The sequence below is a fragment of the Pteropus alecto genome, unplaced genomic scaffold (assembly GCF_000325575.1).
Source record: "Pteropus alecto unplaced genomic scaffold, ASM32557v1 scaffold195, whole genome shotgun sequence".
Lineage (NCBI taxonomy): Eukaryota > Metazoa > Chordata > Mammalia > Chiroptera > Pteropodidae > Pteropus > Pteropus alecto.
Genome location: NW_006438073.1, coordinates 697638 through 710655, shown reverse-complemented (window position 1 = coordinate 710655; position 13018 = coordinate 697638). Strand labels below are relative to the sequence as shown.

The following is a 13018-nucleotide window of genomic DNA, read 5'->3' as shown; positions in this document are numbered from 1 at the left end:
TGGATCATTTATATATATATATGTGTGTATTTTTCTCTTAATCATAAAGATTTGATAATATAGGTAAAAAACAGACAGGGCTTGATAGATTTTATAGATTTCTATTATCCCCAGAATTTCTGGTGTCTATATGGTAAACAGAATAGTAAAAAGAATGAAGCTGATTTTGGACAAAAAATGTGCTCTGTGGATCAGTTCTTATTCCTTTCTTCCTTTTTCCTTCCTTCTTTCCTTCCTAATAGACACTATTTTACATATACAAATGGCCTGAATGACTTTTATATATATTCATTCTTATCCTGAAAGTGCCATTATTTTAAATTGTTATGAAACTTCTGATGTTATTTGATACTTGATGATTATTTTATATAAGATAGATAAATAAAGATTGACACCTTCCCAAACACTAACTCAGTAAGTGAGATGTTTTTCATGATAAATCAATACAAAATGGCAATTCACCTCTTAAGTTTAGCCAAATAGAAGGACATCTCATTTTAAATTTGTTTTTTTAAAGAAAAATATGTTGCTATATTTTATCAGTTAGTTACACTCATTAAGACAACAATCCCAAGAAAATGCTACAATAATGATATTAGTTCATCCAATCATTAAAACTCAGAGTCCCTAAAAGATCAGAAAATTCAGTCAGAAACAACTCAAGCTAATTCACGTATCAATGCCCACTGTACATTTCTGTTATACAGAATAACTTTCTGGTTGAACCGCCTTATGGGTGAGTTGAAAAAACTGAGTTTTTGCAAGATGAAGAGGTTTGCTCCTTCATATATTGGTCAGGCACAGAGTGACAGCTAGAACATTTACCTTACTCCCTGTCCCCTCTGGCACTACCACCCCACTAAGCTGCCTTCTCTAGTAGGACAAATGTGACTGCAGTTAAGATCATAAAGGTCAACTTATGAAAATATCAAATGAACCTCTCTGGCATGAATAAAAATTTTAACTTGTAAAAAAGCAAATGCTTTCCTTTAGTGAGAGTTATTATGACTTTAATGATGGCAAAAGATTTTAGTTCAAATAATTTGAGCCAGATAATGGTAATCAAAATCTTCATTATTAAATTTTTAATTCCTTATGTTATTCGTTAATCCATTCAAATGCTCTTCTTTACAACAGACACACAAATACACTATGAATACATCTAAGCAAACTTGCATAGAGACCTTACAATATTCAAACTATCAGTATACAAAGGCTAAAGTTTAGTTTTAAGAGCCACCACCGAGAATAGTGTACACTAGCCTGGAGGAACAGTAGGGCACATTGATTATGAGCCTACATTATAAGAGCAAATTCAACATGTTCATTTCTCAGCCATTATTTTTTAATTATGAACTTGAGCTAGTTAATTCCTTAAACATTGGTTTCCTCAACTGTAGAGTAGACATAATGACCCATACTTCCTGGGATTAAATAAGATACTGGACATAAACTGGTTACTAAATGTTATTACTAGTAATCTTAAAGCCAATTTTTTTCTGAGAATAAACTTATTTCCAATTAAAAAATAGTTTTTTTTCCTCCCAGCTACTTCATAGAAACATACCATATTCTGATATTTATAAAACTTTTTTTTTTTTTTAATTTTAAGCCAAGATATACTCTAGAATCACACATGCATAAAGAGGTACATCTATACTCTACATGTGTGTGTGTACATGCACACACACACTTATAACTGGAACTATTTTCTTTTTAAAATATAGAATTGAAAGAAGAGCCATTTTGGTTTTCTTTACAAAATGTGGTCAAGCTCTGTAATTTTGGGAGATATTCTCACTTGGGGCTTTTGTCATGGAATTGAAATGATTTCCTTCTCAAATTAGCTCTCCACAGATGTCTTGTAAAAAAAAAAAAACAAGATCCAGTTTTTGAGGGTGATATTGTTGATTTTAAAAATCAGGCTTCTGCTTTTTAGTTTAGCTGATGATAGTATAGTTTTATAGTTAGTACAAATGCAAAGTATCTCCTAATTTCTTGACCTGTTACTTTGATTGATACGTAAAGAAAGTGCTTTAAAAATCGTAACCAAAGGGTTTGAGAATGGACTTGCCATATTAATGAGAAGGAGTTAGCAGGTGGTGCTGTGTTAGCTTTATCATTATTGTATTACTTTCTCCTATGAATCTCACTGATAGGCATATTAAAAGTTAAGGCCTTCTCCAAGAATAACTACATTATTTTGCTAAACACAAGGTTCATTCAGTAAAAAAAACTTTATATCAATCAGCTTCACAGAAATGATTACCCACGTTAGACAATACAGTAACTTCGGTAGTGTTTGGATAAAATTATAGTTTAAATCAGAGTTTTCAGTTTAGTGTTTTATTCAAAATGCAGATTCTTGGACCATACTGTGACCCAGTGAACCAGAATTTCTTAGAAAAGTTCTTCAGAACTTACATTTTTCTGAAGCTCATTATAAAGCTTGAGAAACTCTGGCTGAGACCATACAATTATAGTTGGGTACAAGATGGCATTATGTGGGAATGCAGAGGAAAGCTTTGGATTAATATTAGAAGCCTGGATGTTTTTATGTGAGTTCTGCCTCTTAATGGTGGTTTGATCTTATTAATCATTTAACCTCTTTACACATTATAAAATTATATTTACCCATCAGGGTTGTTATAGGAAGCCGATGTGGTCATGCACACGAACATACTTTTTAATCTGTATGCTGTGATGCAAATGTAAGATAGCATTATTATAGTTATAGTTAACACAGATCTTAAATAATCATCCAACTATTCTAATGAAGTTGTTTCTTTCCTATGTAATGTTAAACATTTGAAAAATAATCTAGGTGTCAAAGCAGAAAATGCATTATGAAATGCGATCAGGGTGGAAACCAAGCAGTAAAGATCAGCATCTCCAGTCTGAGTTGGACTGAGTAGATCTGAACATGTGGGGAGTGTTTTCAGGCAAAGTGGAGTCCAATAATGCAATAGTGGAACACTATGTGCATAGAAGAATTAAACTGCCTTGAGAACACATGGAAAATGAATGCCTATGCCTGAGTCTACGTCACAAAAATCTAGTAGCCATAAAGATGATCGGTTGAAAAATCAGGCGTGAAGTGCTACAGCTGGAGCAGCAGCTGAGTTCTGGAATGCACAAAAGAACACGGGACCATTTTTTCCCTCATACTTAGGGCCCTGAGTCCAGTTCTTGGCTTCCTCATCAATAGTCTTTGTTAAAACCAAATGATAAGACAGTACAAGTGTGAGAAGTTGTTTGGAAAGTATAACTTCTGATCAGAGGACTAAAGGCTAGAGAAGAGAAAATAAAGAACCCCTCTTGTGAGTATTTTCTAGTTTCTGAAGGGCGAGCCTGAAATAACGTCAGTGTTATTCAGTCATTTAGGTTGCCAATCAGTTGTACAAAAAAGGGGTTATTGCCACCACCCTTCGTAACTCCTGAAATATCATGAGCCTTCTGATCATTTGGTCAGTCAACAGATATTTCCGGACTACTTTGTATTGTGCCAGACACTGCATTAGGTAGATACTGGAGGCATCCCTTGGGAAGCTATGGCTTGCCTGTCTCATGCATCGTATGCCTCTGGTATGGTGAGCAAAGGTGGCCATAGTTCCTTCCCTCCCTGTATCCACACCCCCTTTACAATGTGACAGCAGCTACTATCATCAATAGATGGAGTCTATTTTCCACCCTTTGAATATGGAACCTGGCCCACCATTCAAACATGCCTAGCTAACGAACAAACTGGAAGATGAGGATCCATGTGTAGCTGGCCTTTCTTGCTGTGGTTATCCTAGATCAGTTAGTTGAAAGCTGATCTGGAAGCTGCTGCTGACCACAGAGTGAGCCCAGCTCAGACGGGAAGAACTTTCCAGTCCAAATTACTAAACTATAGAATCACAAACTAAAAAGTGGTTGCTTTAAGCTACTAAATTTTGGAATGACTTGTTACACAGCAATGACGGAGTAGGCTTTAACTATATAAGCATGATCCAAAGTTAATTTTGGGCACCATATTTTCTCAGAGGGCTTATCAAATTACCTTGATAACTGCCAAATCTCCACTCCACTTTGCGCTGTATGGACATGGTCTCAGTGTACAGCTGTCAGAATACAGACACCCTGGGAAGGTTTGATATTGGATCTCTGATCTGCAGAATATGAAGTTGACTAATGTGCTTGAGATGTGACATATATAGTATACTATATTTCTTGGAGAAAACACAAATACATAGGCAGGACATAAACACCTACAACAATACAAACTTCAAGCAAACAGTTAAAAACTTAATGCCAATCCAATTAGCTTTGTTTCCTAGCATGATGGCTCATGATGTTCAATAACAACAACAAACAAACTGTTCATCATATTCTGAATTTGCACAACTCATCAACTATGTCCTATAGACACAGCTGTAAAGCCTCTGATTGTTCCTTCAGATAATTTTCTTATTTTGATATATTTTTGAAACTATGAGCAAAGGCTCATGTATTGTTCCAGATGTGTGCGTGTGTAACTGCCTTGATTCTAACGATCACATTAGTGGAAATTAGCAAAAGGATCTTTGATTTATCTTAATTTTCAAATATGTCAGAGTGTCTTTTCCTCTCTTCCTGGCAGCCACGCTTCTTTGTCCAGCTCTCCCAGCTGGGCATTTTGGGAAAGCAGCCAATGCCGGGGCTAATGTGTTTCTGCTGTTATCTGACACCGATGCTGCTTCACAGAGGCAGCAATGAAGATAAGCCCTAATTGGATGTATTTTTAAAGCAAACCTTTTAGTTACTTAGAACAGAGATTCCCTGATTAGCTTCCTTTCTTCCCTCTCTGGCTGTGCAAGAACCACACTAATGTGAAAATGCTGAATTTGGAAGGAAGTCAAGGACACTGTCGGGGACAACTGAAGGACAATCATGCTGAACTCAGAAACGCTCCAGCAGACAGGCTGGAAGCTGTATTTCCAGGAGAGAGCAAGGTGAATTAAGGATGCTCAGAGAATGTGACAAGAGACCAGGTTACACTACCTACTGCCACACCCTAACGTGCCTGGAAGGAAAGGGAAGATATGGGTGGGCACTGAAGGGGAAGGAACCAGGACTTTATAATGGAGCCACCACATGCTCCAGCCGAAGTATTTTGCTTCAATGCAAAGTATTTTAACCTTAGTTCAGAAGCGGGGTTTTTAAATTGCATTTTTTTTTTTTTTTTTTTTACTATATTATCCTCAGATTGGACTAAATCTATTTAAATCCCCACCCTCTTAAAGTTATGAGCTTTTGATAGTTGCTGAGAAGAGCTGCTTAGTAAAAGGAGCAGGTTTAGAGGACTTGATGTGGAAAAAAATAAAGTAGGATAGAAAAACATGTCTTTCTGGCTTTTATTTCTGAAATGGGTTTTGGACTGAGACATAATAAGTGAATTTCCCTTTGCTTGGAAGTGGGTCGGCCACCATGACCTCATGTTCTCTAGGGGGTGCGAGTTCCCGTGTTCATTTTAGCATTATTATCAGGGCTATGAGGGTTAATGCCCGCTATGGGCCACATTAGTTGTGTGGTCAATTAGAAAGGGTGAGTCTGGGCTGGGCTGAGTGGCGGTAATGGGGTAACAGGGGGCAGGGAGGTGGGGCATGATGGAGAGACAACAGAGAGGAAGCAGCTGCACTCTGTCGTAGCTAATTCTCTCTCTGGCTCCTTGACTTCATTTCCTAGTCATTTTTATGGGACCATTTGTCCCCATAAGACTACCCTCTGTCCTAGGAAATTTATCTAAGGTTATGACTCAAGAATTTACTGCACAAGTAGTTTGAATTTGAGTTCTGTGTTTTAAATTACAAAGGCTATAATTTTTGGATACTGGCACCATTATTTGAAAGTTTACTTAAGGTAATATTAATAATTAAGTGATATATTTGCTATACTTTACAGATCATACTCCAAATTTTGCAAACCAATGACTTAACAAGGCAATAGGAACTTAGAGAAAGGTTTTCCTCTTTCTTCCTTTTTGATGTCTTGTGCAATTATAATAGTGTGTGTAAATCTTGAATCTTTCACACAAGCCCTCATCTATACTCTTCTGCACATAGGAATGCATCTTCTATCAAATTGTCACTCCTCACGGTATTAGCCCCAACTGCTATGATAACTGTTATAACACTAATTTAGTTCTAGTAAGTAATATATTTGACGTTTACTCTCGAATTCATGTATAAAAATTTACAAGCCAATGGTTTTAATCAAATTTGGATTGGCCATTTTTTGTCTTTTCTCTTTTGCTATCACACTGATTTGCTGAGAATATCTTGTATCCTTCACCACAGTCAGCAAAGTGCTGACCCTTTCTCTTTAACCACAGAACCAGAGCAAGACTGGCTTTTGACAAGTGACAGGGATGTTGGAGTGGCATGCATAAAATACATAACTTGCTGGGAAAAACGAGAAGAATTCTAGATCAGGATCACTCTCAAAATATGCTAAGCCATTAATTTTGCAAAGAAGAAAAGTCTGTGAAGATAGTGATTTTCAGAAGCTTTACAGATTTCTAGTTGGCGTATCTCTAAATCTAAATGAATACATACAAATATGTAGAGCTCAGTTTACGTAATAAACACCTCTCTGGCACTATGTTCACAATTTGCTCTCTTCCTCTTTTATCTGATCTCCTAATGGATTAAAATCTTGGATTGGTGCAAAGCTCTATCATCATTATGACATCCTCAACAGGTATACCCAGTTCTAGAAGCTGCCTACCTGGTGGTTAGTCCTATCCACTGTATGGGCCGTGGAGGGGTGGTCTCTAGTGTTCTGACGAATTCGAGTGGAGTTTTGCTGCTCAATGGCGGAGGAAGTTGGGATACAGAACTCTCTGAAGCATCGTTTGAAGTTTTCGTCCAGAAATGCATAAAGGACTGGGTTCAAGCAGCTGTTTGTGTAACCAAGAGCAATGCAGAAATGCCAGGATACAGTCTGAAAGGTAGTTTCTGGGATTGTTATCAAGGCTTTAATGATGACGTAAATGTGAATGGGAGTCCAGCAGACAATGAACACAGCTACAACCACCAGCACCATCCTGGTGATTCTCCGCAGGTTCCTGTCCTTTTCTTTGGAGCCAGAGAGCATACGGACACTCTTGAGACGTAAGATCATCAGTCCATAGCACACTGTAATGATGAGGACAGGCATGATGAAGGCAAAGATGAAAACACAGATTTTCAGCAGGTTTTCCCAATACCAGGTTGGGTGAGAGAATGTTAGTGTGCAATCTATGGAACCTAGATGAAAAGAATTATAAGGAAGAATTAGCAGCAACATTAATTATGTCATTAGGGATTAACACTGCTGTTTTGCTTACTAATTTATAGCCTTGACCTAAGTACATAGGCCAGCAAAGAAAGATTTAAAGAAACTGTAGGAGAAACTCAGCTCTCTGTTGATATTCAGGGAGAGCTAGTTTTATTTTATTTTTTTAAATATCTCATTTTGCTGTCCACTTTGATTGTATTAAGCTTTCATGCAGTCAACAATTATGAACCTCTCACTATGAGCTACTTCCCCTATGGGGTCTATGTTGATATAAAAAAATATAATCATGGTCCAAAGTCTACAAGACGTTTCAGCTAATGGATGTTTTCACTTCACTTTTTGATGGGTAAGGTTCATCATTCTGCTATGAGGTCTGGAAATATAAATTTGCCACATAGGCAGCCACATTAAATTGTGAAACAAGCCTCCACTTAATGTTTTTGGGTTTAAGCTCTAATTATTCTTGGGAGAGCTATGTTCTTATTTTCCCATCATTTTGATGAACAGCAGAGAAATCAGGAACTAACAGATTATATTCTCTTTAAAATGTTTAGCAAGATTAAAATTATAGGGAAAAAATTCCTATTTCAAAATATTCAAAGGCATTTTGCCATGAAGAATCATTAAAATTACAGTTCAACTAAGACATCGGAGCACACCATAAATTCTGCTTGGCTCCTGACTTCACCAACACATTGATCCATAAACTCTCCACCCTCAGGGCTGCAGCATTGCTCACCATGCCTGTATTTGGTCGTTGCCATGAACATTACAGGTAGACCAATGGCCGAGGAGAGGATCCAGTTACAGACGTTGATGATTTTGGCATTGCGGGGAGTACGGAAATCCAGGGCCTTGACCGGATGACAGACTGCGATGTAGCGATCGACACTCATGGTACAGAGGGTGAATATGCTGGTGAACATATTATAGTAATCTATGGAGATCACTATCTTGCAGAGGATGGTTCCAAACGGCCATGTTCCCATTAGATAATTGACACTCTGGAACGGCAGGGTACTGGTCGCTAAGGCATCTGCCAGAGCAAGGTTGAAGATATAGATGTTGGTGGCAGTCTTCATTTTGGTGTATCTAAGAGATGAAGGAGGAGCAGCAGAAAAGTCAGGAAAAGACAGCAGTGTGAAATATTGATGCGCTTTCAATAATAAAATAAATGCAAGGATTAGTGGAAAGCATTTAAGATTAGATGTGGAAGAACTCTTTCTAGTACTAGAGTGGCTATTTATAATCATGTGCCTATGGGCTGAATATGTAATTTCTCTACCTATCAGTTTTCTTATCCATAAAATAGTTATAACAATAGCTGCCCTACTGAGTTTTTATTTATTTGTTTGTGCCAGGCACGGTGATAGGTGTAATAAGCACAGGGAATGCTCAGTCAAGTATCCAGATGCTGGATAATAAGTTATATTAATTCCAAACACATTAAAAATCAGATATGTAGTTAAAATTGTGGAGCAATGTAACCGTGAAAGGGTACGTATGTATATGTATGTATACATATACATGCACACACACACACACACACACACACACACATACAGGTCGTTAAGGGGGCACAGAGATGAAGAAAAGGGACTAGAAGGGGTAACATAAGGAAAGAAGGAAGGCATTCTGGGAGCGTAGATGCACAAGTTGGTAGGAGAAGGTCACTCCAGGAAGAGAGAATCCAAACACGGATAGAGAATTGAAATGGCATGAGGTGTGTTTGGTCCTGCTAAAGGGTGAAATCTCACCTGGGAGTGACAATAAATCTGATGGAGGAAGAATACAGAGGCCAGTTCATAGAGGCACTTGTATGCCATGGTCAGAAGATTAGACTATCCAAACCGTGATGGGGAAGCTATGGTTGTTTGTTTTGTTTTTATTGTTTAATAGCTTTACTGAGGTGTATAATTAAAGTGCATGATTTAATAAGTTTTGACATATGTACACATTTATGAGACCATCATCATACTCAAGATCAGAGATTAGTAAACTACGGCCTTCAGACTCAATTGGGTTGCTGCCTGTTTTTGTAGATACTTGTATTGGGACACATTCACACCCACTTAATTACTTATTGTCTATCAGCAGTTTTGATGATATAACGGCAGTGTTGAGTAGTTGTGACTAAGACCTTACTGTCTGCAATGCCTGAAATATTTACTACCTTGCTCTTTACAGGAAAAAAAAAGCCAGCTCTTGATCAGGATAACAAATATGTCAATCACCCTAAAAGTTTCCTCATGCAGCTCTTTAGTCTTTGCATTTGCCCTCCCCTCTCCACCTTGTCCCCACCCCCACTGTTCCCTGGGCAGTCACTAATCTTGATTTGTTCTCTGTAATTATAGATCAGTTTGCATTTTCTAAAATTTTATATAAATAGATTTATTCAGTATGTCCTCTATTTTACATAGCTTCTTTCACTTGGCATAATTATTTTGAGATTTTGAGACTCATCCACATTGTTGCATGTTTCAATAATTCATTTTTTTTATTGCTGCCATACTGAGTGGTATTCTATTGTATGAATATGCTGTAACTTGTTTACCTATTCATCCATTAATAAAAATTAGGTCACATCCTGTTTTTAGATATTATAAATTAGGTGTAATGAATATTCATATACAAGGCTTTGCATGGACATATATTTTTCTTTCTCCTTGGTAAGTGTCTAGAAGTGTTCTATGTCTTTAAAGCTGTAGAAATTAGAACTACCCAGTGGAATAGACAAGCAGGTACTGACAACACTAATAAATTTTATCTCATGGTAGAAGAACATATTGTAAATGTATCATCAAATTGTCAAACACGTTTGACATTCTGCATCTACTTATGCTAATTCTAGTAATGGTGCCTCAGTTTCCCTCTAGGAACCACTCATTTCCCACTCCCAGTCCATCTGCTTTGCAGTGGGCTCCATTACCAGTTCAGGGCATAAAGATGTAAAGCGACCAGGACCATGGAGAATGGTTAGCAATGTTTCAATGTCTCACGTTTCACCTAGAGTCAATGGGATTATTTGGGGACTTCTGGGGAAAGAGAACATTATTTTTCCCATAGGACTCAAACCTGAGAGCATGTAAAGAATGTAGTTGCTGGAAGAGCCTGTCTGAAAATGGATCCAACCCAAAGAGTGTAGATTTGACCGAGTGAGAGAGAAACCTGTACTTGATGCCAGGTCTTTCCTGGATTTTTATTACATGGCACAATACATTCTTTTTAATCTACGGTTATATTCCCTGTTTTTCAGTCACATGATGTTAAGAGTCTAACAACCAAGATGGCTGTTGGTTGGAGGAGATAGTATTACAGACTCATTTGCTTAGGGCCTTAAACCAGTGCTGCAGGAGAGTTTATTTGGTTTCAATAAGCCAAGAAGCTGAGTTATAAAGGAGGATTTCATAAACCCCCTCAGGTCTAATATGCTTGATCTGTTTCTTAACTTCAAATATTCTGGTGCCTGATTTAGTCTAATTGTAGAAGTTACATAACTGCTAGAAAGGCTCCTCCTTTTCAGATTTGGACTTTTTTTGACTTGCTTTAGACGTTTCACTTAAAGGAGTTTAAAGGGAAAAGGTAGAGAGAGCCATTTAACTTAATGAGATAAACCAATTTGCTTTTTGTAAGGACTCTAAATGGGGCAAACATAAAAAGATAATTTAGACAAGACCCTCCAAAGTACAAAAACAAAATGAAAAATGTGATTTTCAAAATTTTAGAGTAACTGACCTTGAGGCTCAAGAAGTTTAAAAAATTTTGATGTTGTTTATAAGCAGAAATTTCTCCCCCACTGCAGAATAAAATCACTTTTTCTAGGTACGCCACTGATTATAGACTGGTGTGATGTAAAGGCCCACTCAACTGCATTTGTCACTTTCCCACCCCAGGGAACTTCCGTTTCACATCTCCTCTCTAATAGAGTGTTTTATGTTAAATAATCAGGTTCTTTACTGTCAGGTTTATGACTCATCATACTTCTAACCTTTTCATCAGGCTCATCCTAACAGTAGATACTTACTGATGTATGTTTATTTCAGTTAAAAAAACAAAATCATTTCTTCTCCCAGAATGAGATGTTTGTGAAACAAAATTAGCTTAAGATTCTACATCAGAAAAGGAAAAGTGAATATTTATCTATAAAAGCTGTTTCAATTTTATTTATCTATAAAAGCTGTTCCTGTAAAACAGCATTTTACAGGAACAATGCTGTTTAATTATTCTCAGTTTATACAAAGAGTCTTCTAAAGAGAACCAGTATTCTTATCCCAATTACTCACACTTTGAATCACAGTAACATAGAGGGTTCAGCAATCTCCTAAATATGTAAAAGAGGCTTATACAAAAGTAGAGGTTTGAGAATTCAAATTGCTTCTAGTGTTATCTCCTAACACTATAATCTAAAGGGACAGTCGAATCAGAGAAGAAGCCAGGCAGTCCAGCAAACGTGAGCTTTTCATTCTGTTCTGTTCTGGTGCAATGGTATGTAAGTTGCTCCAGAAAAAGTTCCATGAACCACCGGAGTTGTAGGAGTCGTAGGAATATGCAAAGCAGAGCTAGCAAACATGCCAAAGAGGGAGCTGAAGAAAGCATTATTTTTGTTATTCAGTTTACCCGAGTTGGTATGAATAGAACATTTAGATATTAACACAGAATCCTTTTTCCATCCTTTATACCTATTACTTATTTCTTGCTGTGCCATGAATGAGGTTAGTAGCAAAGTGGGCCTAGGGAAATGGGAAGGATGTTTAGTACGTCCTTGGAATATCTCCCTTAGACTCACAGAGCGGTCTTGACATTGACTGGTCCTGCTTTGTCCACTGAGTTGGGGTTTTTCCTATAGTCAGTGGCCCAAGATATTATTTTCTTTCTAATGACTCCATTGAAATTTTCTTAGTATGTATTTATTTAAGTTCATTCTGGGTGATTGAGGAGTTTATTTGATGTATGAATCCAAATGAATCACTATGCAATTATTATTATTATTTTAAAATTTATTCTGAGAACCTTGGCTCGTTAGAGTGATTACATGGAGCTTCTAAATGCTGTGTTGGGGAATTCCAAATTCTGGGTTCCATACACACCTTTTATTTATAAAGGTCCTTCCTTTTTTGAGGTTATGAAATAATTCCTATCCATCTTCAGACTGATTCGTCATGCCATTTTCCCAACTATTACCACTTACCAAAACATCATTAATTTTAACCAACTTGCCCTAAATGAAGCCATACCAAAAACTCATGCATACTGATGGGCTTTGAAAACATTTTTTTGTTATTTTGTTTTTAAGTTAATTCTTGAAGTGATGACTCTATCTCTGTCCAGAAATAAAACTGACCAAGGGAGCTGGAAAAGAGGAAGAGCACATTCCAGAACACAGCTTGTCAGTTCTCTACCTCGTCTCGCCCTTCACGTTTCTCAACCACCTTTTCTAGGAGTTCGCAACAGAGCCTTGGGGTGTACAGAAGACTTTGCCTCTTTTCGGGCTGATTTCTGTGTCTGCACGTTTTTATCAAACGAAGTTTTTCTTCTTTTTTCTCTCTTTTGCTCATATCAGTGAAGAAAAAAAGCCAGCTAATTTAGTAAGGATTCAATGAGCATCTTTTATATATGTTGAGGGTCCCAGGTCTGGCTGTGATCCAGGCTCGCGGCTAGGGATAGGACTCTGGATTTAAAATGTTACATTAATATAGAAGAGTGCCTGTGCCTAGCTTAT

General features: G+C 37.3%; 1 protein-coding gene across 3 annotated transcripts in view; it reads right to left on the bottom strand.

The window, feature by feature from the left end:
* Window positions 1-13018, bottom strand: part of OPRM1 (opioid receptor mu 1) — a 50014-nt gene that overhangs the window by 8024 nt on the left and 28972 nt on the right. For 2 of the 3 annotated variants that reach the window (XM_006915010.1, XM_025049048.1), the window contains 2 exons: window positions 8039-8391; window positions 6748-7268 (listed from right to left, as the gene is read on the bottom strand). In XM_006915010.1, coding sequence (XP_006915072.1) covers window positions 6748-7268; window positions 8039-8391 — 874 coding nt within the window. Of the gene's footprint in view, window positions 1-4106; window positions 4152-6747; window positions 7269-8038; window positions 8392-13018 lie in introns of those variants that run through there. The other variant, XM_006915011.2, reaches the window with a different exon arrangement.